The 25835-nt window shown below is 43.1% G+C and overlaps 1 protein-coding gene across 3 annotated transcripts in view; it reads right to left on the bottom strand.

Moving 5' to 3' along the window:
• orc4 (origin recognition complex, subunit 4) overlaps positions 1-25835 on the bottom strand; it is a 73324-nt gene that overhangs the window by 38742 nt on the left and 8747 nt on the right. For 2 of the 3 annotated variants that reach the window (XM_060827827.1, XM_060827826.1), the window contains 2 exons: positions 6185-6258; positions 9-99 (listed from right to left, as the gene is read on the bottom strand). In XM_060827827.1, the coding sequence (XP_060683810.1) occupies positions 9-99; positions 6185-6258 (165 nt within the window). Of the gene's footprint in view, positions 1-8; positions 100-6184; positions 6259-6662; positions 6857-25835 lie in introns of those variants that run through there. The other variant, XM_060827828.1, reaches the window with a different exon arrangement.

Here is a 25835-nt window from a genome sequence, read left to right as displayed (position 1 = left end):
ATACATACCATTGTCTTTCCTACTCCTCGGGGACCAACAATGAGGACAGAGTTGCTCTCACCCTGAACAGCTGTTTGTTTTAGAAGATCCATCAAATTTCTGCAAAACAACAAAGCAACACAAATTTACAATAATATTCTGAGAAAGGTGATCGCACTTTCAACATTAATTGTACACTGAACTCATTTTCATGGACAATTCTATCTTTATATATTCTACTAAAAGGTAGAAGCAATTATTTGTCTACTTCAAGAAAACATGAAATCAATTATTAAAAAGGTAAAAATTTTCAAGGACTGTTGCTATTTATGATTGCAAATGAAGTGGGGGCATTTACTAAAATCTGTCATGTATTTCAATTGAACCAAGAGCCAGCATTTATATCCAAATGAACTGCTGAATTATTGATGCGGTCACTTGTGAGATATTTAGGCATATACATAGATCGAAAATAAAAATAAGTTAAAAAATACACAGGTCAGGTAGTTGACTGAGAAACAGGTAATACAAGCTTGGTGAACAATTTCTAAAGATGTTGGTTACCTGATCTTCCAGGAGGCAATTGGTAAGACTACACAAAGCTGATTACTAGGTAACTTTACCCAGTTACCTAGTAATGGGTGAACAATTGGTTAGAGTAGGGACAAAAATGACAGACAAAATGTTGCAAGCAACTGTAGTAGGAATAATACAAAAATTTAGTGGACCATTCAGCCTCTCAAACCTGTTTGGTCATTTAAAGATGACCATGGCAGGCTTTAGTTTCATAATAATAGAAGCAAGGGAGGCCATTTGGCCCATCGAACCTGCTCCACCATTCATGATCATAGCTAATCCATTCATCATCTCAGCTCCTCCTACCACCATTTTTTGTGCTTAGACTGGTCCATATCCAATAACTCCAGATTCCATAACCTAAAAAGAATTCTTTCACCACGGTCTTAAAAATATCCTTATCACAACCAATGTGAGACAGAGCTACAACCTCCGAAAAAGAAATTAACTTTAATTTTTAAACCATGTCTTCATGTTCTGGCCTGAAGCACAAAAGAAGCGTCCTTTCCATATTCATTTTGTCAAATCTATTTAGGATTTTGTACACTTAATCAAGTTGCCCTCACTCTTCTAAACTCCACTGAAAGACACAATCTTTTCTCATAAGACAACCTGCTCATTCCAGGAGTCAAATCGAGTAAGTCATTTCTAAACTCCCTTCAATACGTTTGCTTTTTCAAAGAAAGGAGATCAAAACTGCATCTAGTATTTTGAAATGTGGTCTTACCCATGCCCCAAGTTTAGCAGAACATCCTTAAATGTTCTGTTCTGTTCGTTTGATATTGAAGGTTAGCGTCTGAGCCTTCTTGATTGTGTAGTGTACCTGCAATACTAACATGGAGACTCATGCAGCAGAATATCTGAATCCCTCTACACCTTGAAATTCTGTAGTTGTCCTCAGTTTAAAAAATAAACCCGTTTCATGTTCTTCCTGCCAAAGTGAACAACTTGACATCTCCCAGATTGTACTCCATCTGCCAGACATATGCTCACTCTTTCAACCGATTTATACCCATCTGCAATGTACTTCACATTGTACTTTCATATCTATTTTGGTGTCGCCTGTGAATTTAATTAACATTCCTTTACTCCCCTTATTCAAGTCTTTGATGAAAACTGCAAAATGTTGAGTCCAGCACAGATATCTGCAGGACTCCTATCAAATCCCTCTGTAAAGCCAAACATAGAACAGATAAAGGAGAGCCTGTAGACACAGTACATGTTAATCATTCAAAATTTATGATAAATTGATTAAACAATTTCTAAACAAAACAATGGTAACTCTTCTCCATTTGCCAAGGTTTTTGTAAATAGTCAGCTATAAATCTTTTTGATGATCAATTCTAACACCTTCCCACAATAGACCACAACCTAGTTGGCTGTTTCCTGTTTTGTGCCTCCCTCTTTCCTTGAATATATTAGGGATTATCTGCTACTTTCTAGCCCAGTGGAATCTTACCCAAATCCAGAAAATTTTGAAAAATGAATGCCAACACATATTACAACACATTTAGGAATCCAAAACCAGAGGATGAAATTCATCCGGACCTGGACTGCATATCCATCTCCAATTTACTGTGTACACTTGTCTCAAGATCGTTAATTTTGCCAAGCTCATCTTCCTTCCACTCCAGATTTACAGCTAACACTAAAATGTTTTTGCATCTGCTTTGTGAAAACAGAAGCAAAATTTGTTCACTTCACCTGTGATTTCCTTATTATCTAATATGCAATCCGCACTCCCTTTAACTTTTTTCCCTTTTTCAGTACCTGTAGAAACTCTGGTTTCAGTTTATATATTAAGCTTGTTTCTTCTCATACTCTTACTTTCTTTCACTTAAGGTTTTAGTTATTTTCTGTCATTGGTTAGAATATAAACAAACACTGACATTCCACTTACTTCAAGTCTAATATAATTTGGTCTCTGCAACCCCACCCAAACCTATTCTACATCCCGATCTCCTGAAAAGTTCATCTCTCAACATTGTGTGACGACACAAGATAAACCCTTCTGCTAATTTAGACCAGACACAGAAAAGCTCACGGTGGGGGGGGGGGGGGGGTGCTGGGACGAGGATTCCTGATGGAGGGCTTTTGCCCGAAATGTCAATTTTCCTGCTCCGTTGATGCTGCCTGACCTGCTGTCCTTTCTAGCACCACTCTAATCTAGACAGATTTCTAGCATCTGCAAGTCCTTGTTTTTACCCACAGAAAAGCTCACCTCAATCTGTAAAAGTATGAGTGACAAAAGAACTGCCCAAATCTCACTATTTAAAAAACAAAACTTAGTTTTTAATTTTCTTTTCTTGGATTTAAAGAAGATCAACACTGATCAGACAAAAACGGACAAAAATCTACCTATCTCCACTCTGCAACACTACACTGATCTGATAAAACCATCCCAGATTATGTTTTATAAACATTTAAATTTCAAAACCAGCCAACTATTCATCTTACTCTGTTGATTTTTCTGGATCTTTTCTTCAGTCTTCTGCTGCACAGATTTCATATGAACAGGTATCTTTCAGAGTGATTCCGTGGGCAGTCTGTGTTTGCTGGTGTTCTTTGCTGCTCTGGCTAACCATTCAAAATGCCCAATTTATATTTCAAAATATTGGATACTTCATTGGTTGTCATCAAAACAGTAAAATTCAAATTTGATTGGATTTTGGTATCTTAGGGCATAATTTAAACCGCTTGGCCAAATTAGACTTTGTTGTGTATCATAGCAACAGCTCAGCTATTGGTTTCACAACCACATGTTACATTTTTAATTTTCTCAGCACAGTGTGCTTGTTAAGTCCTTGCCAGCTGTCACACTCTTATAAGTATAGTACACCTACAGTTTCATAACATTTGTACAAATTCTATTCTTGATTAACAACACTAACATCCACATTTAGATAGCTTCACATTATATTGGAATGGCATATTCCCAAAACACTCAGAATGCACTCACTATCCTGAAATCATAATCTCTATAATGGCCATCAAAAATAATATTGGCGATCAGTTTGTTTGTGTCATAATGGGTTCTATATACATTCAAGTAAAGACTTCAGTTTTGTCTTTTGTTATCTTTGTGACATCTAATCTTGATTGGTGCTGCCTTTAAAAATCTCAGCCCATACATGTCATTCTCTGGTCACATCATTCCCCATATTACTATTCTCCTTTCTCACTTCGTCCATACTTTCCAATGTACTGTATTTTGCACATTTGAACCCCTGCCCCTAACTATTTAGTGTAAAACTCTCTACTTTCCTTCCTACATGGTTCACATGGACTCTGTCCCCAGCTCTGGTGGGGACTGCTGATGCTCTTGACATATACATTAAAAAAAGTCAATTGTTAGCAGAGAAATTGAATACTTCTGAAGAGGTATTTGCTAAAGCTTCACCCCTTGCACTCATCGGGTAAAAGGCAAGAGTCACTAAACTTCATAACATCACAACAGTTTATATTACAGGAGATAGGATGCTAAAGGCTGACAAAATAATTCTGCATAACTGAGGCATTATCACTGACAAAACAAAAAGGGGAATTATATGCTCCAAGTTTAAAGCTATCTCAAAGTTGGAAGTTTGAACGTATTTCCTTTGTTTGCAGGGAATTGATCTTGGAGTTAGGAAGGTGTTGCCTCTCAAGAGTGAGTGAACAGTTAACATTGCAGGTCAATGGCATTATGAAGAAATGCTAACATTTTCTGTGCGCACACTCTCTAAACAATGGAGGCTTTACTTTGCATTTTGTGAACCAGAGTCGGGCGGCACGGTGGCGGGTGGCACGGTGTCTTAGTGGTTAGCACTGCTCACTTACGGCACCAGGGTCCCAGGTTCGATTCCAGCCTCAGGTCAACTGTATGTGTGGAGTTTGCACATTCTCCCAGTGTCTGTGTGGGTTTCCTCCCACAATCCAAAGACGTACAAGTCAGGTGAATTGGCCATCTTAAACTGCCCATAGCGTTAGGCGCATTAGTCAGAGGGAAATGGGTCTGGGTGGGTTATTCTGAGGGTCAATGTGGACTGGTTGAGCTGAAGGGCCTGTTTCCACACTCTAGGGAATCTATTCTAATCATATACAATCTGTACTTGGGCTATTATCAACAATCAAATGAGCATACTGCCAGATTAGATCAGCCATTTTTTATGACATATGGCCTACGTAATGGGCATCACACTGGCACTGAGAGTCATGTAAAACTTTGCTCAATTGTGCAGTTGTCAGAAAATATTTCTGGGCTAATGGCAACATGGTTCTTCAGTTGTTCATAATAGGTAAGGGAAGTATATGTCCACAGATCCCTGAACACAGCAGAGCAGGTAGAGAAGTTAGTGGTTAAAAAGGTAAAGTTAAATACTTTCCTTTATTAGCTGAGGAATACAATCTAACCAGGAAGCTTTCATTGAAACTGTAAAAAGTACTACTTTGGCCACAGATTGTTAAGCGTACATAATTTTCTGTTACCATTATACAAGAAAGGATAAATTGCACTAAACAAGTTACACAGGACATTTACAAGGATGCTGTTAGCTTTTTTTTGTCCTAGGAGCAAAGGGAGGAAGAAGCCAAATCTAATTGAAATGTACAAATTTGTCAATGGCAGGGATAGGACAGGTGGGATGATAATATTTTAGATCGCAGAGAAGCCAATTCCTTAAATTTATGTCTGTGGGGTAGAAGTTCAGTCTTGGGTTTTCTTCATCTTCCACATTAATTTCTCCATTGCCAATACACCATATATAGCTTTAGTGCATCTAACAAAAAAAAAAAGAGTCACATAGCATGGAACCCTTCAGTCCACATCAAAAAAATCCCTAACTAAACTACCCCTCCTGCCTGGTCCATATCCATCCAAACCTTTCCTATTCCTGTAATTATCCAAATGTCTTTTGAACATTGTAAATTGTACCACATCCACCGCTTTCTCAGAAGTTCATTCTACAAATGATGCACTAAAAAAAATTACCTCATGTCTTTAAATCTCTTTCCTCTCACCTTAAAAAACTGTACCCCCTAGTCTTGAAATCCCCACCCTAGGAAAAGACAACTACAATTAACCTTAAGTTATCCATAACAGTCATTGTTTTATAAACTATAAGATCGCCTCTCAACCTCCAGTGAAAACATATCCCAGCTTTTTCTTTTAACTCCAATCTTTTTTTGCTAGCAACAGCCTGGTAAATCTCCTATGAACGCTCTTCAGCACAATAATATCCTTCCTATAACTGGTGACCAGAACTGAACACAATACTCCTGAAGAGGCATTACCAATGTCCTGTACAACCTCAACGTCCCAAATTCTATACTCAAAGGACTCTGCAAATGACAACAAATGTGCTAAATGTGTTTTTTTTTAAAAAAACATACCACCCTATCTATATGTGACACAAACATATATTGCAATTCCTTTAAAAACATGACAACAGGAAACTGGAACAACCTAACAGTATTACAGATGCTGTTACAGGTGTGGTTTAAGGTCAAGACTCAACTACCTTCATAAGGGCAAAGGAGGATGGGTAGTAAATATGACCAGTGATGCCCACATGCATGAACATATTTTTTGGTTTAAAAAAAATGTAGCAAGACACCATGCAATGCTGATAATTCAAGGAGTATCACTTACTTATACTGAGCTTCTAGTCCAAATGGTTTCCCAGGAAAGTGGTGGCAGAACCGTGCTCTCAATATCATGTGAGCCTGTTAACCCAATGAGAAATACGATTATACTATTGATACCAAAGCCTCATATGAATTTCATCTTTCCTGAAAAGAAAAAGTCATTTTTTCTTTTAGTTAAATAATTCCATTGCAAAAAAATGACACTAACATTCATTGGAAAATATAAAGTTTTAAATTCACATCCCCTCATTGTTACACTGACTGACTTAGAGATTTACTTCCTCTGGTCCCACGTACAGTCTTGCTGCCCACTGACCTTAAACTTCATCACAATTTATTTTGCTGTCACTGAGATGGTGACCTGTGCCTGCAGGTCCTTAAAATCAATCTTCTGCAGAATTCCCTTAACTGTGAGGCTATCTTTCAAAAGGTGATATCCAGGATCTTACATAAGCAACAGCAATAAAAGATGTCAAACTTACATGTCACCATCATTGTTCTCTTTCACATTGTCATGTGATTGTTGGTAAGATTATAAATACGTAGAGACCAGCTTCAGGAATGTGATCATTGTATTGGATGCCCAGACTGTGCGGAGCTGACTGATGCTACTTTGCTGATTCCTGCGTGAATGTTAAATTCTACATTTCTCTTCCCAGAATGTAGTTTCCTCAAGAGGAGAAATGGCCAATATCCTTGATGTGCTAAATGGCAATGAGAGGACTTTGTTACTATCTAGATATGCTTTCTTAGGTTTTGGCACAGTTACTCTTAAGGCTTTTAAAAAATTTATTTATGGGATGTGGGCATTACTGGTTGGGCAAACTTTATTGCCCATCTCTAGTGAGCTGCCTTTTTGAACCACTGCACTCCATTTCATGTCGGTAGACACACAATACCTTTATGGAGGGTGTTCCAGAATTTGGTACAGCAAAACCTAAGGAACAGCAATACACTTCCAGGTTGGGATGCTGCATGGCTTAAACAGGACAGATAGTGGTATTTGCATTTATTGCCCTTGAACTTCTAGATGCTACCTTTGAAACCCATGACCATCTAATCAATCATTTCTGCTGTGGCAGAAATCTTGTACGTGGCACATGCTGCTGAAACGACTATGGCTGTGGAGAGAGTGAATTTTTGTGGTTGTGATGCCCATCAGCTGGACCACTTCATCCTGGGATGTCTTCTTCCTAATCACTTAAGCGATCGGAGCATCACTGAGCCAGCATTTATTGCCAATTCCTAGTTTCCCTGAAGGCAGTGGTGGCCAGCTGGTTTCTAGAACCACTAAAGTACATGATCTTGAATGGTGTCAAGCTTGGAGTACTGTTGGACATGACCTCATTCAGGCAAGTGGCATGTATTCTATCACAATACTGACTTGTGCCTTGTAGGTGATGGACTGGCTTTGAGGAGCCAGGAGGATTTCAGGACTGCTAGTCTCGGACTGACTTTTATGGCATGTTTCTGGCCAATAACCTCCAGAATGTTGACAATTGAGGATTCAGTTTTCATAATGCCACTCAATTTCAAGGAGCAATAGTTAGATTCCCTTGGGAGATTCTCATTGCTTCACATAAACATCAATTGCCACTGGTAAGCCCAAATATGGATATTGTCCAGATCTTGTTACATTTAGACATGGATCACTACAGTCGCTGACAAGGCATGAATGATGTTAAGCAAACACTTACTTCTGATCTGAGGAAGGGTCACACGACTTGGAATGATAACTGATTTCTCTCCACAAATGCTGCCAGACCTACTGATCTTTTCCAGCAATTTTTATTTCTGTAACACTGCTTCTGGCTTTGAAGGGAAGATCATTGATAATGCAGCAGAAAACTTCTGGGCCTAGGACACTAGAAATTCCTGCAGTGAGATTCAAGTGGAATTGACAGGGTGAATAGCCAAGGTCGGTTTCCTTGGTGGTGGTGGTGGTGGTGTGGTCAGGGAGGAATTCAAAACTAGAGAGGGTACAGGTTTAAAGGTGAGAGGGAAAAAAGATTTTCTGCAGAGTGCAGTGCATGTACAGAGAGAGCTGCTGGAGGAAGTGGAGAAGGCAGGTACAATTACAACATTTAAAGGGCATCTGAATGGGCATAAGTATAAGAGGAGTTTGAACTTAAGAGCGAGAAGCAGGAATAGGCAGTCTGGTCCTTCGAGCCTGCTCTGCCATTCATTAAGGTCATGGCTGATTTTTTTTTTGTGGACTCAGATCCACTTACCACTCTCACCATATCCCTTAATTCCTTTATTGTTCAAAAACAATCTAGTTTCAGAAACGTTTACTGATGTAGTGTCAACTACTTCACTGGGCAAGAAACTCCATAGATTTACAACCCTCTGGGTGAAGAGGTTCCTTCTTAATTCAATCTGAAATCTGCTCCCTCCGAATAGAGGCTATGCCAACTTGTCCTAGTTTCACCTGCCAGTGAAATCATCCTCTCTACTTCTAGCTTATCTATTTCATTCATAATTTCATATAGGTTTCGAAGATTCCCCCTTCACTCTTCTGAATTCCAATGAATACAATCCCAATCTACAGTCTCTCCTCATAAGCTAACCCCTCAGCCCTGGAATCAACGGAGGTGAACCTCCTCTGCACCCCCTACAGTGCCAGTACATAGTCTCCTTACTGGAGAAACAAAAAAACTGCACAAACCACTCCAGGTGTGGCCTCACCAGCACTCTATACAGCTGCAATATAACCTCCCTACTTTTAAACTCAATCCCTTAAGTAACAAAGGACAAAATTCCATTTCCCTTCCTAATTACTTCTTGTACCTGCAGACTAAGCCTCTGTGATTCATGCACAAAGACACCCAGATCCCTCTGCATTACAGCATTCAAGTAATAATCCTTATCACTGTTGCACCTACCAAAATGGATGACTTGACATTTAATTAACATTGTATGCCATCTGCCAGACCTTTGCCTACTCACTTAAAGTGTGTATGTTCCTCTGCAAGGTTTCAGAGTCCTCTGCATATTTTGCTCTGCCACTCATCTCGGTCACCTGCAAACTTGTGGTTTCCCCTAAAACATCTATATAAATTGTGAACAGTTGCAGTCCCAACACGGATCCCCGAGACACACCACTAAATCACTGATTGCCAGCCAAAAGAGCACTCTTTTATTCCCACTCCTTGCTTCCTGTTAGTCAACCAATCCTCTATCTATGCTAATACTTACAAGGATGCATGGCATTATCTTTTGCAGCAGCCTCTTGTGCGGCACCATGTCGAAGGCCTTTTGGAAAATCTCTGTAGACTATGTCAACTGGGTCCCCGTTGTCCACCTTGCTTGCAATGTCTTCACAGAATTCCGAAAGATTCCAAAGGATTATGAGCCAAATGCTGGCTAATGGGGCAAGGTCAGATTACAACATCTGGTCAATACTGATAAGTTGGACCAAAGGGTCTGTTTCCATGCTATATGACTGTGACTTTATCATGACAACCATGTTCCTTTGTGCCAGGTTAGACTCTAACCAGCAGAGATTTTCTCCCTATTTCCTCATTCCCATTGACTCCAGTTTTGCTAGAAATGCTGGATGTCATAGTCTGTCAAATGCAACCTTGAAGTCAGTCTTATCTCCTATCTGGAAAACAGCTCTTTTGCCCATATTTGAATTAAGACTTTAAAAAACAAGTCGAGGAGCAGAGCAGCTTTGGCAAAATACAAAGCAAATTTCAGTAAGTAGTCAATGCTAAGCAAAAGCTACTTCACAGCACTTCTGATACCACCTTCCATCATCCACAATCAATTTCCACGTAACGAAATCCGCAAACAGCCGGAAAATACATACTTGTTAACATCAAGTAATGGGGGAGCAAGAATTCTGGGAGTTTAAAGATTCTGGCTAAAAGGCACTGTTGACTGAAAAAGAATTGGAGAAAAATTGGGAATCCAGGATACAAGAATAGAAACAAAATTCCAAAAACAAAAAAAAAGTGCTGGGAATTTCTCAATTTAAAAGAAATTTTGCCACACTTTCCTTCAGGTTCAGTTACCATTTAATAGTGTTCAACTTCAATGCAACTATTCCTGTAATTCATAAATGATTTATTGCAAATATCTCAGCATTTATTTACAAGGTTAGCTATACCAAATTAAAAAAAACGTAGAGAAAACAGCATGAAGAAAAATCAGAACCGGCCTAAAACTAAGCTAAGACAAGCAGAAAAGCAGAAAATTGAATGGCAACTGATGCAAGAGTTGAGCATTAACAGGTAAGAGTTTCAACATGTAAACAAGACAACACCTAGCCCCAAACCTTTGTTCCTGAGCTGGGTAATTTCCTAGCTCACCACAATTGTGCTGGAAGAAACTTCCCCAAATGGCAGGATAGTCATTCCTGGGAGTCAGAGGCAGATCAAAAAGGAAGTGCAAAAGTCCTGTGTCAGCCTTTTGGGACATTGTACCAATTGTTTTCTCATAATTTAGCCTCATTCCTTAGAACATTTCCCATCCATGCCAACCTTGTACCCCATGTAACCTAATGCCAATTCATTTCAACATACCCATTATTTCATCCTCCATGCCAATTCAACCAGTGTTCACAATGGATAGACAACAGTAGCCATGTTGAAATAGAATGCAACGTTATGTCCATAAAAAACTGCTTAGTCATGAAAAAAAGTCAAAAAACTTTTACATATTACGTATCTAATGCGAATGAAAAGTTGCATTCATAAGCCCACACAACCCTGGCTAATTCTTTTTTTCAGCTTTCCATCAAACTGTGAACATAGAATTCACTTGTATAATTAAAGATTGTGGAAGACAGCCATGTATTACTAAGAATATAACTGTTATTGTCATTTTAACTATTGCAAATATTGAATCTGATGTTTAAAGACTCAATAAAAGAGCTGGGAATTTATATAACTTGAGTTTCTTTTTAAACCTCACTGACACATGCAGATACATTCACTTTTCTTTGGAAAAAAAAGGGTTGGGGATTTAAGTTCAGAGGTCAGTACAACTATCAAGATACATTTCCAAAGTATTTCTAGCTATTATAAATAATTGTAACTTCTATACTCCAGGACAAGGACTTGTTGCAGCGAAAATGGGGTCTAACTGAACTCAGCACGGAGTTCAAATGACCATCCTAAACTTAGGTTTCTCTCCCATGAGTCAAGCCTCACTACTCACCTCGCCCGACCCCTTATACTCTCCTGGGAGTGAAAAAATTTTGGAAATGGGGGCTGGGCTTCCAGTGCCTGCCTGCCACTTTAGAGACTTTACAGATTTGCCACGACTGCAAGAAAATCCAGGTCTCTCTCACTTATTACAGATACCAATAGCAAGTCCACATGCGTAATTATGAATCCTAGTTTGCAAAATTAGTTCAAATTATTTTTTAAATCAAAATTAGTTAAGTCAGAAACATGAGTGTACTTTGCATAATTCAATGTTAAAAGAAAATGTTTTGCTCAGTATTTTAACATTATCAGTAATTGTACAAGGTCTGGAAGATTGGCCTTTCAGTTTTTATTAGGAGAAAGTGAGGACAGTAGATTCTGGAAAAGCACAGACAGTCAGACAGCATCTGAGGAGCACAAGACTCAATGCTTCAAGCATATGGTCTTCATCAGGAATGTGGAACAGGCCCAAGGGGATTGAGAGATAAATGGGAGGGAGTGGGGCAGCAAGGAATGCGATAGGTGGATGAAAGTGTGTGGCAATGTGGACAGGTAAGAAAGTTCAAGAGGGCAGTATCAAGTTGGATGGCTGGATCTGGGATAAGGTGGGGGAGGGGTGACAAAGAAATTGGGTGAAATCGACATTGATTCCATGTGGTTGGAGAGTCCCAGCGTGGAAGTTGGGGTGTTCTTCCTCTAGTTGTCAGGTGGCTAGGATTTGACAGTGGAGGCGGCCCAGGACCTGCATGTTCTTGGCGGAGTGGGAGGGGGAAGGTGAAGTGATCAGTTACAGGGCAGTGGGGTTGTTTAGTGCATGTGCCCGAGATGTTCATTGAAACGTTCTGAAAGTTGACAGTCTCCCCAATGTCAAAGGACACCACAGAGTGTAATGGGTACAGCAGATGAGGTGTTTGGAGATGCAGGAAAATCTCCGCTGGATATGGAAGGATCCTTTGGGGCCTCTGATGGAGGGGATGGGGGGGTGGGGGGTGGTGTGGGCACAGGTTTTTACACCTTGTGGTGGTAAGGGAAGGTGCTGGAAGTGGAGGGTGGGGGGGCAAGGACATAACGAGGGAGTCACAGAGGAAATGGTCTCTGTGGAAAGTGGAAAAAAAAAGGGGTGGGGAAGGAAACATATCTCTGGTGGTGGGGTCTGACTATAGGTGGCCAAAATGGTGGAGGTTGATCCGTTGTATCCAGAGATTGGTGGGGTGGAAGGTGAGGACCAGGGGTTTCGGATCTCATTGTGGTTGGGGGGGGGGGGGGGGGTCAAGGGCAGAGATGCAGTAAGGGGAGGAGATGTGCTGGAAGGCACTGTTGACCACGTTGGAGGGGAAATTACATCCCAAGGGGCTATCTAGGATGTTCTGGAGTGGAATTGGTCCTGGGAGCAGATGTGACAGAGGAATTGGGAGTAAGGGATAGCGTTTTTACAGGAGGGGGGAGTGGGAGGTGGTGTAGTCCAGGTAGTGAGCGTGCCGGTGGTTTTGAAGTAGATATCAGTGTTGAGTTGGTCGTTGGAAGTGGAGATGGAGGGGTCCAGGAAGGGGAGGGAGGTTATGGCCATTACAGAGACAGATATCACAGGGTAAAAAATGAGGTCTGCAGATGCTGGAGATCACAGCTGCAAATGTGTTGCTGGTCAAAGCACAGCAGGCCAGGCAGCATCTCAGGAATAGAGAATTCGATGTTGAGCATAAGCCCTTCATCAGGAATAAGAGAGAGAGAGAGCCAAGCAGGCTAAGATAAAAGGTAGGGAGGAGGGACTAGGGGGAGGGGCGATGGAGGTGGGATAGGTGGAAGGAGGTCAAGGTGAGGGTGATAGGCTGGAGTGGGGTGGGGGCGGAGAGGTCAGGAAGAGGATTGCAGGTTAGGAGGGCGGTGCTGAGTTGAGGGAACCGACTGAGACAAGGTGGGGGGAGGGGAAATGAGGAAACTGGAGAAATCTGAATTCATACCTTGTGGTTGGAGGGTTCCCAGGCGGAAGATGAGGCGCTCCTCCTCCAGCCGTCATGTAGTTGTGTTCTGCCGGTGGAGGAGTCCAAGGACCTGCATGTCCTCGGTGGAGTGGGAGGGAGAGTTAAAGTGTTGAGCCACGGGGTGATTGGGTTGGTTGGTTCGGGCGGCCCGGAGGTGTTCTCTGAAGCGTTCCGCAAGTAAGCGGCCTGTCTCACCAATATAGAGGAGGCCACATCGGGTGCAGCGGATGCAATAGATGATGTGTGTGGAGGTATAGGTGAACTTGTGGCGGATATGGAAGGATCCCTTGGGGCCTTGGAGGGAAGTGAGTGTGGAGGTGTGGGCGCAAGTTTTACATTTCCTGCGGTTGCAGGGGAAGGTGCCGGGGGTGGAGGTTGGGTTGGTGGGGGGTGTGGATCTGACGAGGGAGTCACGAAGGGAGTGGTCCTTGCGGAACGCTGATAGGGGAGGGGAGGGAAATATATCCTTGGTGGTGGGGTCCGTTTGGAGGTGGCGGAAATGGCGGCGGATGATACGTTGTATGCGGAGGTTGGTGGGGTGGTAGGTGAGAACCAGTGGGGTTCTGTCTTGGTGGCGGTTGGAGGAGCGGGGCTGAAGGGCGGAGGAGCGGGAAGTGGAGGAGATGCGGTGGAGGGCATCGTCGATCACGTCTGGGGGGAATCTGCGGTCCTTGAAGGAGGCCATCTGGGCTGTGCGGTGTTGGAATTGGTCCTTCTGGGAGCAGATGCGGCGGAGACGAAGGAATTGGGAATATGGGATGGCATTTTTACAGGGGGCAGGGTGGGAGGAGGTGTAGTCCAGGTAGCTGTGGGAGTCAGTCGGTTTATAATAGATGTCTGTGTTGAGTCGGTCGCCCGAGATAGAAATGGAAAGGTCTAGGAAGGGGAGGGAGGAGTCTGAGACAGTCCAGGTGAATTTCAGGTCGGGATGGAAGGTGTTAGTAAAGTTGATGAACTGTTCAACCTCCTCGTGGGAGCACGAGGCAGCGCCGATACAGTCATCGATGTAGCGGAGGAAAAGGTGGGGGGTGGTGCCAGTGTAGTTGCGGAAGATGGACTGTTCCACATATCCTACGAAAAGGCAGGCATAGCTGGGGCCCATGCGGGTGCCCATGGCAACTCCTTTAGTTTGGAGGAAGTGGGAGGATTGAAAAGAGAAGTTATTCAGGGTGAGGACCAGTTCAGTCAGTCGAAGGGTACTGGTTGGTGCGGCGGGAAAGGAAGAAGCGGAGGGCTTTGAGTCCTTCGTGATGGGGGATGGAGGTGTACAGGGACTGGATGTCCATAGTGAAAATAAGGCGTTGGGGACCGGGGAAGCGAAAATCCTGGAGGAGGTGGAGGGCGTGGGTGGTGTCCCGAACGTAGGTGGCGAGTTCTTGGACTAAAGGGGACAGGACCGTGTCGAGGTATTGGGAGATGAGTTCGGTGGGGCAGGAGCAGGCTGAGACAATGGGTCGGCCGGGGCAGGCAGGTTTGTGGATTTTGGGCAGGAGGTAGAAACGGGCGGTGCGGGGTTGTGGGACTATGAGGTTGGAGGCGGTGGATGGGAGATCCCCTGAGGTGATGAGGTCCTGGATGGTCTGGGAGATGATGGTTTGGTGGTGGGAGGTGGGGTCGTGGTCAAGGGGGCGGTAAGAGGAGGCGTCCGCGAGCTGGCGTTTGGCTTCAGCGGTATACAGGTCAGTGCGCCAAACTACTCAACACAGACATCTATTATAAACCGACTGACTCCCACAGCTACCTGGACTACACCTCCTCCCACCCTGCCCCCTGTGAAAACGCCATCCCATATTCCCAATTCCTTCGTCTCCGCCGCATCTGCTCCCAGGAGGACCAATTCCAACACCGCACAGCCCAGATGGCCTCCTTCTTCAAGGACCGCAGATTCCCCCCAGACGTGATCGACGATGCCCTCCACCGCATCTCCTCCACTTCCCGCTCCTCCGCCCTCCAGCCCCGCTCCTCCAACCGCCACCAAGACAGAACCCCACTGGTTCTCACCTACCACCCCACCAACCTCCGCATACAACGTATCATCTGCCGCCATTTCCGCCACCTCCAAACGGACCCCACCACCAAGGATATATTTCCCTCCCCTCCCCTATCAGCGTTCTGCAAGGACCACTCCCTTCGTGACTCCCTCGTCAGATCCACACCCCCCACCAACCCAACCTCCACCCCCGGCACCTTCCCCTGCAACCGCAGGAAATGTAAAACTTGCGCCCACACCTCCACACTCACTTCCCTCCAAGGCCCCAAGGGATCCTTCCATATCCGCCACAAGTTCACCTATACCTCCACACACATCATCTATTGCATCCGCTGCACCCGATGTGGCCTCCTCTATATTGGTGAGACAGGCCGCTTACTTGCGGAACGCTTCAGAGAACACCTCCGGGCCGCCCGAACCAACCAACCCAATCACCCCGTGGCTCAACACTTTAACTCTCCCTCCCACTCCACCGAGGACATGCAGGTCCTTGGACTCCTCCACCGGCAGAACACAACTACATGACGGCTGGAGGAGGAGCGCCTCATCTTCCACCTGGGAACCCCCCAACCACAAGGTATGAATTCAGATTTCTCCAGTTTCCTCATTTCCCCTCCCCCCACCTTGTCTCAGTCGGTTCCCTCAACTCAGCACCGCCCTCCTAACCTGCAATCCTCTTCCTGACCTCTCCGCCCCCACCCCACTCCAGCCTATCACCCTCACCTTGACCTCCTTCCACCTATCCCACCTCCATCGCCCCTCCCCCTAGTCCCTCCTCCCTACCTTTTATCTTAGCCTGCTTGGCTCTCTCTCTCTCTCTCTCTCTTATTCCTGATGAAGGGCTTATGCTCGAAACGTCGAATTCTCTATTCCTGAGATGCTGCCTAACCTGCTGTGCTTTGACCAGCAACACATTTGCAGGACAGATATCACAGGGGCAGGAATGTTTGTTGGATGTTCCAGGGTTGAGATGGTTCCAAAGGAATGGTGGGTGGAGTAAGACATGGGGGAATAGAATTGCTAATCAGGGATAGTATCACAGCTACAAAAAGGGAGGTCATCAAGGAGGGCTTGTTTACCGAGTCAGTATGGGTGGAAGTCAGAAACAAGAAAGGAGCAGTCACTTTAAAATCGGGAGTCTTCCACAGCTCCCTCCCCACTAGGAACAGAGACACGGAGGAGCAGATTAGGGAGCAGATTTTGAAAAGGTGCAGATGTATCAGGATTGTCATCATGGGTGACTTCAACTTTCCCAACACTGACTGGATCCTCCTTGGTGTAGAGTTTGGATGAAGCAGTTTTGTCAAGTGTAACCATAAAGGATTCTTGACTCAATATGTAGCTAGGCCAACTACAGGGGAGGCCATACTTAATTTGGTGCTTGGCAATGAACCAGGTCAGTTGTCAGATCTCTCTGTGGGAGAACATTTCCACGATAGTGATCGCAACTCCCTGACTTTTACTATACTTGTGGAGAGGGATAGCAGCACACAGTCTGGCAAAGTATTTAATTTGGGGAATGAATAAATAATACTATTAAGCAGGAACTGGGCACCTAATTTGGAAACAGATATTCTCAGGAAAATTATTTCAGGAAAACTTTCTAATAAGGGACAGGTTTGGCACAGAGGCAAGGAACGGATAGGAAGGTGAAGGATCCTTAGATGAGAAAAGGATCTAGAAATTCTAGTCAAAAGGAAGAAAGATTACTCAAGGCTGAGGAGGCAAGAATCAAACGGGGTTACAAAAGGTGGCCAGAAAGGAACTGAAGAATGGACTTGGGGGAGCTGGAAGGGGGCATGAAAAAGCTTTAGCAGGTAGCATTAAGAAAAACCTCAAGACATTCTACACTTAGTGAGGAACAAGAGGATGGCTAAAGTGAGTGTAGGGCCGATCAGGGATAGTGCAGGGAACTTGTGCCTGACTGGAGTAGAGGTGGTAGGGGAAGTCCTTAATGAATACTTCGCTTCAGTATTCACTACTGAGAGGGACCTTCTCAGTTGTAAGGATAGCGTGAAAAAGGAGAATATGCTTGAACAGGTTGACATTTAGGAAGAGGATGTGTTGTGAATTTTGAAAAACATAAGGATTGATAGGTCCCCTGGGCCAAACAGGATATAGAGTAAAAAGTGAGGTCTGCAGATGCTGGAGATCAGAGCTGAAAACGTGTTGCTGGTTAAAGCACAGCAGGTCAGGCAGCATCCAAGGAACAGGAAATTCGACAGAATTTCGGGACAGCTCTGGCCCGAAATGTCGAATTTCCTGTTCCTTGGAAGCTGCCTGACCTGCTGTGCTTTAACCAAACAGGATATACCCAAGGTTAGTACAGGAAGCAAGGGAAGCGATTGCTGTGCTTTTGGCAATAATTTTTGCTTCATCTCTGTCCACTGGATAGTGCCAGATGATTGGAAGCAAATGTTATTTCCCTGTTCAGAAAGTGAATAGGGATAATTCTGGGAAATTACAGGTCAGTCTTAGGTCAGTGGTGGGCAAATTAGTGGAGAGGATTCTGAGACACAGGATTTATGCTTACTTGGAAAAGCATAGTTTGATTAGAGACAGTCAGCAGGGCTTTGTGTGGTGCAGGTCACGCCTTGCAAACCTTATTGAATTCTTTCATGAAAGTAGAGCAGTGGATGTGGTGTACATGGATTTCAGCAAGGCGTTTGAAAAGGGTCCCGTAGTAGGCACATTCAGAAAGTTAGGAGGAAGGAGCTACAGGCAAATCTGGCTGTCTGGATACAGAATTGGCTGGCCCATAGAATACAGAAGTTGGTAGCAGATAGACTGGAGCTTGTTGACCAGTGGTGTTCCGCAGGGATCTGTTGTGGGACCTCTGTTGTTTGCGATTTTTTTTTATTAATGACTTGGAGAGCAAGTGGAGGGTGGGTCAATATGTTTGTTGATGTTGTTGGATAGTGTGGAGGGCTTTTGTGGGTTGCAACAGGACATTTACAGGATGTAGGACTGTGCTAATAAGTGGCAGATGGAGCTCAACCTGGAAAAGTGGGAAGGTCAAATTTAAATACAGAATGCAGGGTTATAGGCAGGATTCTTGGCAGTGTGGACGAACACAGGGATCTTGGGTTTCATGTCCTTTGACTGCTCAACATTGCCACCCAAGTTGATTGGGTTGTTAAGAAGGCATATGGTGTGTTGGCTTTCATTAGCAGGGAGACTAAAGTTTAAGAGGTGCGAGGTTATGCTGCAGTTCTATAGAGCCCTGGTTAGATCACACTTAGAATAATGTGTCAGTTCTGCTCACCTCATTATAGGAATGATGTGGAAGCTTTCGAGAGGATACACAGAGGAGATTTACCAGGATGCCTCCTGGACTGGAGGGCATGTCTTATGAAAAAAGGTTGAGGGAGTCAGGGCTTTTCTCATTGGAGTGAGGAAGGATGACAGATGATTTGATAGAGGTGTACAAGGTGATGAGAGCATAGATAGAGTGAAGAGTCAGAGACATTTTCTCAGAGCAGAAACAACTATCAGGAGGGGGCATAAATTTTAAAAAGGTGATTGGAGGAAGGTTCAAGGGAGATATTAGAGGTCAGTTATTTACAGAATGGCTGACCATTGTTAGGGTAGATGGAGAGAAACTTTCCATCTGTGGAGGGCAATAGGATATAAACTTAAAAATCAAAAGACAGGCTACTCAGGACTGTCAGGAAACACAAACCAAAACTGCTGTCAAAACTCAGCAAGCCTGGCAGCATCGCGGGTTAGCATTTTGGTTCAAGTAACCCTTCCTCAGAACTCCTACTGTCAGGAAACCCTTCTGTGCACAAAATTATGGTAGGTATGTGGCATTCTCTCCCACTCAAAAGGAATCGATAAAGTGTTGAGACCAACATATTTTTGCTAGCTATAGCTATTGATGAATGTGGAACCAAAACAGATAGAGTAAGGATAGGAGAAAGAGTGAGGACTGCAGATGCTGGAGATCAGAGCTGAAAATTATATTGCTGGAAAAGCGCAGGAGGTCAGGCAGCATCCAAAGAGCAGGAGAATCGACATTTCGGGCATGAGCCCTTCTTCAGCCCCTATTCCTGAAGGGCTCATGCCCGAAACGTCGATTCTACTGCTCTTTGGATGCTGCCTGACCTACTGCGTTTTTCCAGCAACACATTTTTCAGAGTGAGGGTAGGGGTCAGTCATATTCCTATCGAGTACAAGAACAGACTCAAGGAGTGGAATGGCCTACACCAGTCCCCACATTTCCACTAGCTTGAAGGTTGACCCAGGAATTATTTCAGGCAATTTAACTTATTTCACAATGTGCTTCCAGTTCCTGACACTTCAACATGCCACCTTGTTCCCTGGCCAATATCTATCCCAGCATTGCTGCAGTGCTCCAAAGCTCAGCACAAAGTGGGAGAACAGCAGCCCATTTTCTGTTTGGGAACTCTACAGACTTCTAGAATAAATATAAAGTTCAACAATTTTCTGGCTGGAGGGACTTTCTCCCATGCCCATTACACAACCTGTTGATAGCCACTAACAGTTCCCATTAATGAGTACTCACCCTCCTAGCCAAATTGCTATCTGCTCTAGTCTGTCAGGCTGTTCTTCTCTCTTTAGATTCTACTGCCACCTAACACTTACTCCTTACTACAGATCCCTCCCCACCCCCCCCCCCACTTATCTTCTGTATACAAACTGACATTTTCCTAGCTACCATCAGTTCTGAAGGGTCACAGGCCCCGAAAATGCTAACAGATTTCTCTCCACAGATGCTGCCAGATCTGCTGACCATTTTCAGCAATTTCTTCTGGTTTAGTTCGATGTTGACTACCCATAGTTTCTTTGCTTCTTTCCTCTCTTCTCTATCCTCCTCTCCCAGAAAGGATCTGGATTCAACTCAGAAAACAGTAAATCCGACTGTCTGGCACTGACACAAAAGAAAAAAAAAGACATTGTTAGGGCAGGACACTTCCATTAGGATTATAATATCTAACTTAAAAGTGCTTGGTAAAGATTTTGTTGCATTTTCAAGCAATGCCATAGCTTTCCTCAAATGGGAGAAAGTGAGGACTGCAGATGCTGGAGACCAGAGTTGAAAAGGGTGGTGCTGGAAAAGCGCAGGAGGTCAGGCAGCATCAGAGGAGCAGGAGAAGCAATGTTTCGGGCATGAGCCCTTCAGGAATTTTCATTCCTGAAGAAGGGCTCATGCCTGAAACATTGATTCTTCTGCTCCTCGGATGCTGCCTAACCCGCTGCGCTTTTTCCAGCACCACTTTTTTCAACTTTCCTCAATGGGTCAACATTCACCAAAACACAATCAGGGACATTGCAGTGATAAATGCCAGTAACTAATGTAGTAAATGGCTCACCACAAAACTCTTCAAGAAAGGAAAACACCAGGTTTCCGAACTACTTCGGAACAATGTTGAAATTGCAGGTCTTGGCCAAGTATTAAGGAATTTTAACTGGCAGTTTCCCAAAAGCGGCTTAAAAATTCTAATTAGAGAATAGGATAAATTGAGAGGAAGAATTCTTAGTCATACAGCATGGAAACAGACCCTTCGGTCCAGCTGATGCACATGGACCAAACATCCCAATCTGACCTCGTACTATTTGCCAGCATTTAGCACTTACTCTGCTAAACTCTTTTTATTCATACATCCATGCAGATGCCTTTTTAAATATATTCGTACCCACCTCCAGCACTTCTGTTGACAACTCGTTCCATACAAGCACTACCCGGTGTAGGAAAAAGTTAGCCCTCAGATCCTTTTAAAAATCTCCCCCTGAAATCCATACTCTCTAAGTTTTGGACTCCTCCACCTGAGGAAGACAACCTTGATTAATTACCCTATCACTGTCCCATATATTTAGAAAGCCTCTATAAAAAAAAAGTCAACCCTCAGCCTCTGATACTCCAGCTGGGGGGGGGGGGGGGGGCAGAAAAAAGCTCCAAGCAATAGACAATTGCCACCCATGTTGATAGGATTGTTACGGCAGCGTATGGTATGTTCGCTTTCATTAGCGAGGGTACTAAGTTCAACAGCCACGAGGTTACACTGCAGCTCTCTCGAGCCCTGATTAGATCACACTTGGAATAGTGTTCAGTTCTGGTCGCCTCATTATAGGAAGGATGTGGAAGCTTTAGAGAAGGTGCAGAGGAGATTTACCAGGATGCTGCGTGGACTGGAGTGCATGTCTTGTGAAGAAAGGTTGAGTTCAGAATGCGTATAGGGGGTAAGCAGGTAGGGAAAGAGTGAAGGTCTGAGGTTTGTGAAACAAGAGGCTCAGCTGAGCATGACTCTTATCTGATCAGATAAGAACTTGCAGTTAACAATCGGATGCTGAAGGCAAGGTAAAGGGCTAACATGGTCGAAAAGCAGTCATTACGTCAAGCCATTTAACAAGATGAGGTAGCATTCAGTATGTAACATCAGTTAACAAGATGAAAAGTATTCATTATGTGAAGCCAGATATTCATTGTGAAACAGCAGATAGCAGTAAAGCTTTACTGCTAACACTTGCTGATTGTAACTGTCACCCAATCAATATATGTGCTGACTTATCCGGATGCTCCTCCCTCCCTGTAAAATGACTATGTAATTCATTGAGAAACTGCTGTTTCAGAGAAGTCAGATAACTCATCTCTGTGCACATGAGTGATTGTTCTCTCTCCTTCCAGGGCCCAGAATAAAGATAAAAGAGGTAAAAACTAGACAGAGTCTGAGCATTTTGCTTCAACAGAGGAGGAGAAAAACGGATGACAGAGTGAGCTAGGGTTTTTCTCATTGGAGCGAAGGATAGGAGCTGACTTGATAGAACTGTATAAGATGATGAGAGGCATAGAGGGTATGTAGTCACAGACCTTCTCAGGGTGGAAACGGCTATCAGGAGGGGGCATAACTTTAAAAAGGTGACTGGAGAAAGGTTGAGGTGGGATACCAGAGGTTGGTTCTTTACACAGTATTGGGTGTGTGGATTGCACTGCCAGCAGTGATAGTAAAGTCAGCTACAGTAGGGACACAGTACAACTATCTTCCAAGGGTATGTAAATTAGTCTGATCTTAGTCAGATCAAAGGTCAGCACAACATCATGGGCAAAAAGGGCGTGGACTGTGCTGTATTGTTCTATGTTCTAATTGAGCAGAGCAGCAGGAAGATGGCAGATGCAATTCACTGCCAAGTATTATGAACTGATGTATACTTTGCATAAACCATAGTATAAATATAAACATTTCAATGGTAAAGCAAAGAGATCTTTCAGAATGCAAATTCACAATCATGATGATGTCTTCCAAAAAAAAAGGAGGAATGTTGAAAAGTAAACACCGAGATTCTGACAGACAAATATTGCTCCAAGTGAAGCACTGATTCAGGATAGTGACGATAAAAATGTGTGTGGGGAAGGAATATTCATACAGGATGATTAAAATATGGAATGCCAATATCATAGATGAGAAAGATAAGCAGCTAAGAGGGAGTTGCAAAAACAAAAAACAGCTAACAGCTTCAGTTGAAGAACAGATATCAATTTGCAAGGGTTGGGCATAGACCATTGCTCTTCACCAAACAAATTTCACTTGACCAGTTATATCCAACTGTTCCTTGGATGCTGCCTGACCTGCTGTGCTTTTCCAGCAACACATTTTCAGCTCTATATCCCAACTGCATCAACCATTTGGTACAGAAAGCCAACATTTTGTGCTGCTATGTCTGCAAAGTTTTGATAATTCATTGCTTGTGGTCCCAGCCTATGGTATTACTGGTAGATTTTTCTTTAAATTATTAGCTAGTACCTCCCATGGTCATTCATTGGATGAAGATTCTATAACAGAACAAAAAAAAAGTCAAATAAAAATAAAAGTGAAAATCAAAATTTTATCAATATTAGATATAGATATAGAAAACCGTTGCCAAAAGTGGTGTCTGATCTGATCAGGTCTCCTCCAAATTAATCAAAAATTTGAAATCTCAGGCTTTAAGTTAAAAACCAATCCTGGGTTATCCTGAACCAAATACAATCTTATGGCCTTCGATGTAAACCAGCACCACACAAACCTACCAACCAAACACAACCTACACAACTAACCAACCTTTCACTGGCTCTCCAGGTATTCCCTGCTCTCTGGCACAGAGTGTTCTAGGTCAGACATTATTTCCAGTTGTTACTTCAAACAAAAACCCTCAGGATAAGTAAATACTCTCATATGCCAGTATTACAAAAATCATAACTTTCCCGGATGGCAACCTGTAACTGGTGCAGAGCCACAGGGATCAGTGCAGGAGTCACAATTTGTAATACATATTAATTGCTCAGAAGTATACTATTGCCAAGTTTGTGGACAACAAAAATAGATGCCAAGTCAAGTAGTGAGAATGAGTTAAAGAGTCTACAAATGGTTATAGATAAGAGAAAGATGGTGATCATTTGGTACACAGAAAATAATGTGAAAATGGGAGGTTATGCATTTTGGCAAGCAGAGGAGCTGAATATTTTTGAAATACAGAAAGCTACTAGAGGGATTTGGGGATCCTATTCAATTAATAGTACTCCGAGCAAATGGCTAAGGGGTCACCCAGTTAGGACAGAAGTGAAGTGGAATTTCCTGAGGGTAGGGAATCTGTTGCATTCTTTACTACAGACATTTAAGACTGGATGAAGTGTATTCAAGACAGATATAGACATATTTCCAATCAGTAGAAGACATCAAGATTATGGGGATAATGCAGAAAAGTGGAATGTCACATCAGCAGTGATCACATTAAAATGGTGATGCATTCGATGGGCCGAATGGCTTCCTTCTGCTCTTGCGTCTTATGGCTTATCATCTAGGCATTCCGCCACTCTTCATTTAAAAAAAAGGAAGCCTTTTATTCTGTATTGTAATGCTCATGGTTTACATAGTCTGTAAACTAAAGGTATAACAGGCAGTGGTGCAACATTTATATTTTGTAGCTATTTACAAATGTAGCTTACATTTGCCACAAACTCAAATAGTGACATGGTCACAGCGAATGTCATATTTAAAAGTGGTACTATATATACCTCATGCAGTTATCAAAGTTGCAGAGCAATCAGCAGTCTGTCAATGAACTGATAGTCTGAAACATGCTTTTCCCATGTCTAATGTATCTGCTGATGACTTGAATGTGATGCAGGAACTGTTCCTTCCATGCACTGATTACAGCACAGCCAGAGCAGGGTAAACCCTGTTCCTGTTGGTACTGAAGTTAATTAGAATCAGAGAACTTGGAGTCGATGCTGGCTGTTCAAGAAACTGTCCAAATTCACCGCATACTTCAGCTTTTATGCAAGCTTGTCGTCTTCACGTCCAATCACCTTTAGAAACATTCCAAACAAATCAGTTTCGTCTCCTTTGGGTCTTGCATACCAGATCTCAGCTATACACTGAAGAAAATTCACTCCTGATTTCTTTAACTGAAGTTCTTTTGTCAATTATTTTAAAATCTATTATCTCTGATTGCTGTCGCTTAGACAATTTTGCATCCACATTACAACTGTCTCTTTACTTCCATAGACTAAAGCTTTTCTCACATGTATGTTATAGTGGCACTGTGAAAGTCCATAGAAACCATATCAACAGCATTATTATCAACTATTTGTCAGTTCTTCAGAAAGCTCCAAACACAATTTGACCTTCAGAAATACAATTTAATGGGAGGCACTAACAAAGGTCAGAGCAGACCCGAGTCACCTAGCCTGCGCGAGTTATTGGAACGGCACGAGGTTGGGTCAGATTTAAGGTAGTTGGGTGGGGAAGGAAGGCTGTTCAGCTGAACTGTGGCAGTAGGGGAAAGGGCAACAAAAAGGATTCTTCTAGTAGTGGGAGAGGGGGGACTTGCTGAGTGCAGTGTTTGACACGAAATAGCATGATTAAAACTTAATTCTATGCTGACAATCACGTTTGTTCCAAAGCATATTCATAATGCTGCTTTGACCATTGCTTAGAGATTGTACCTTAATCTGATTTCATTTTGTTTCAGTAATTTGGAGGCAGGATGTGAGAAGAGGGGAGCTCTTCGAACTAAAATCAGCCACTCTGACATAATTGCATCTAATGGGATTTTGATTTCGATGGATACCTCTTAAACTTTAATTAATACACTATTTGGTTTTGACAATCCAATTTAAAAGCAAACTATACATTAAATCGAAAAGTCCTGGGAAAATTGATGTACAGAGAAATCTGGGCGTTCAGGTCCATTGTTCCCTGAAAGTGGCAACACAGGTCAGTAAAGTGGTCAAGGAGGCAAATGGCATGCTTTCCTTCATTGGATGGGGTGTTGAGGACAAAAGTTTGCAAGTCATGTTTCAGCTGTATACGAATTTGGAATACTGCTTACAGTTCTGGTCACCTTATTACCAAAAGGATGTGAATGTTTTAGAGAGGGTGCAGAGGATGTTCACCAGGATGTTGCCTGGTATGGGGGGCGCTAGCCAAGAGGAGAGGTTGAATAGATTAGGATTATTTTCATTAGAAAGACAGAGGGTGACGGGGGACCCGATTGAGGTCTACAAAGTCATGAGAGGTACAGACAGGG

This window comes from Hemiscyllium ocellatum, chromosome 7 (assembly GCF_020745735.1).
Source record: "Hemiscyllium ocellatum isolate sHemOce1 chromosome 7, sHemOce1.pat.X.cur, whole genome shotgun sequence".
In the NCBI taxonomy this organism is placed as follows: Eukaryota; Metazoa; Chordata; class Chondrichthyes; order Orectolobiformes; family Hemiscylliidae; genus Hemiscyllium; species Hemiscyllium ocellatum.
This window is presented reverse-complemented; position numbering and strand designations above follow the sequence as displayed.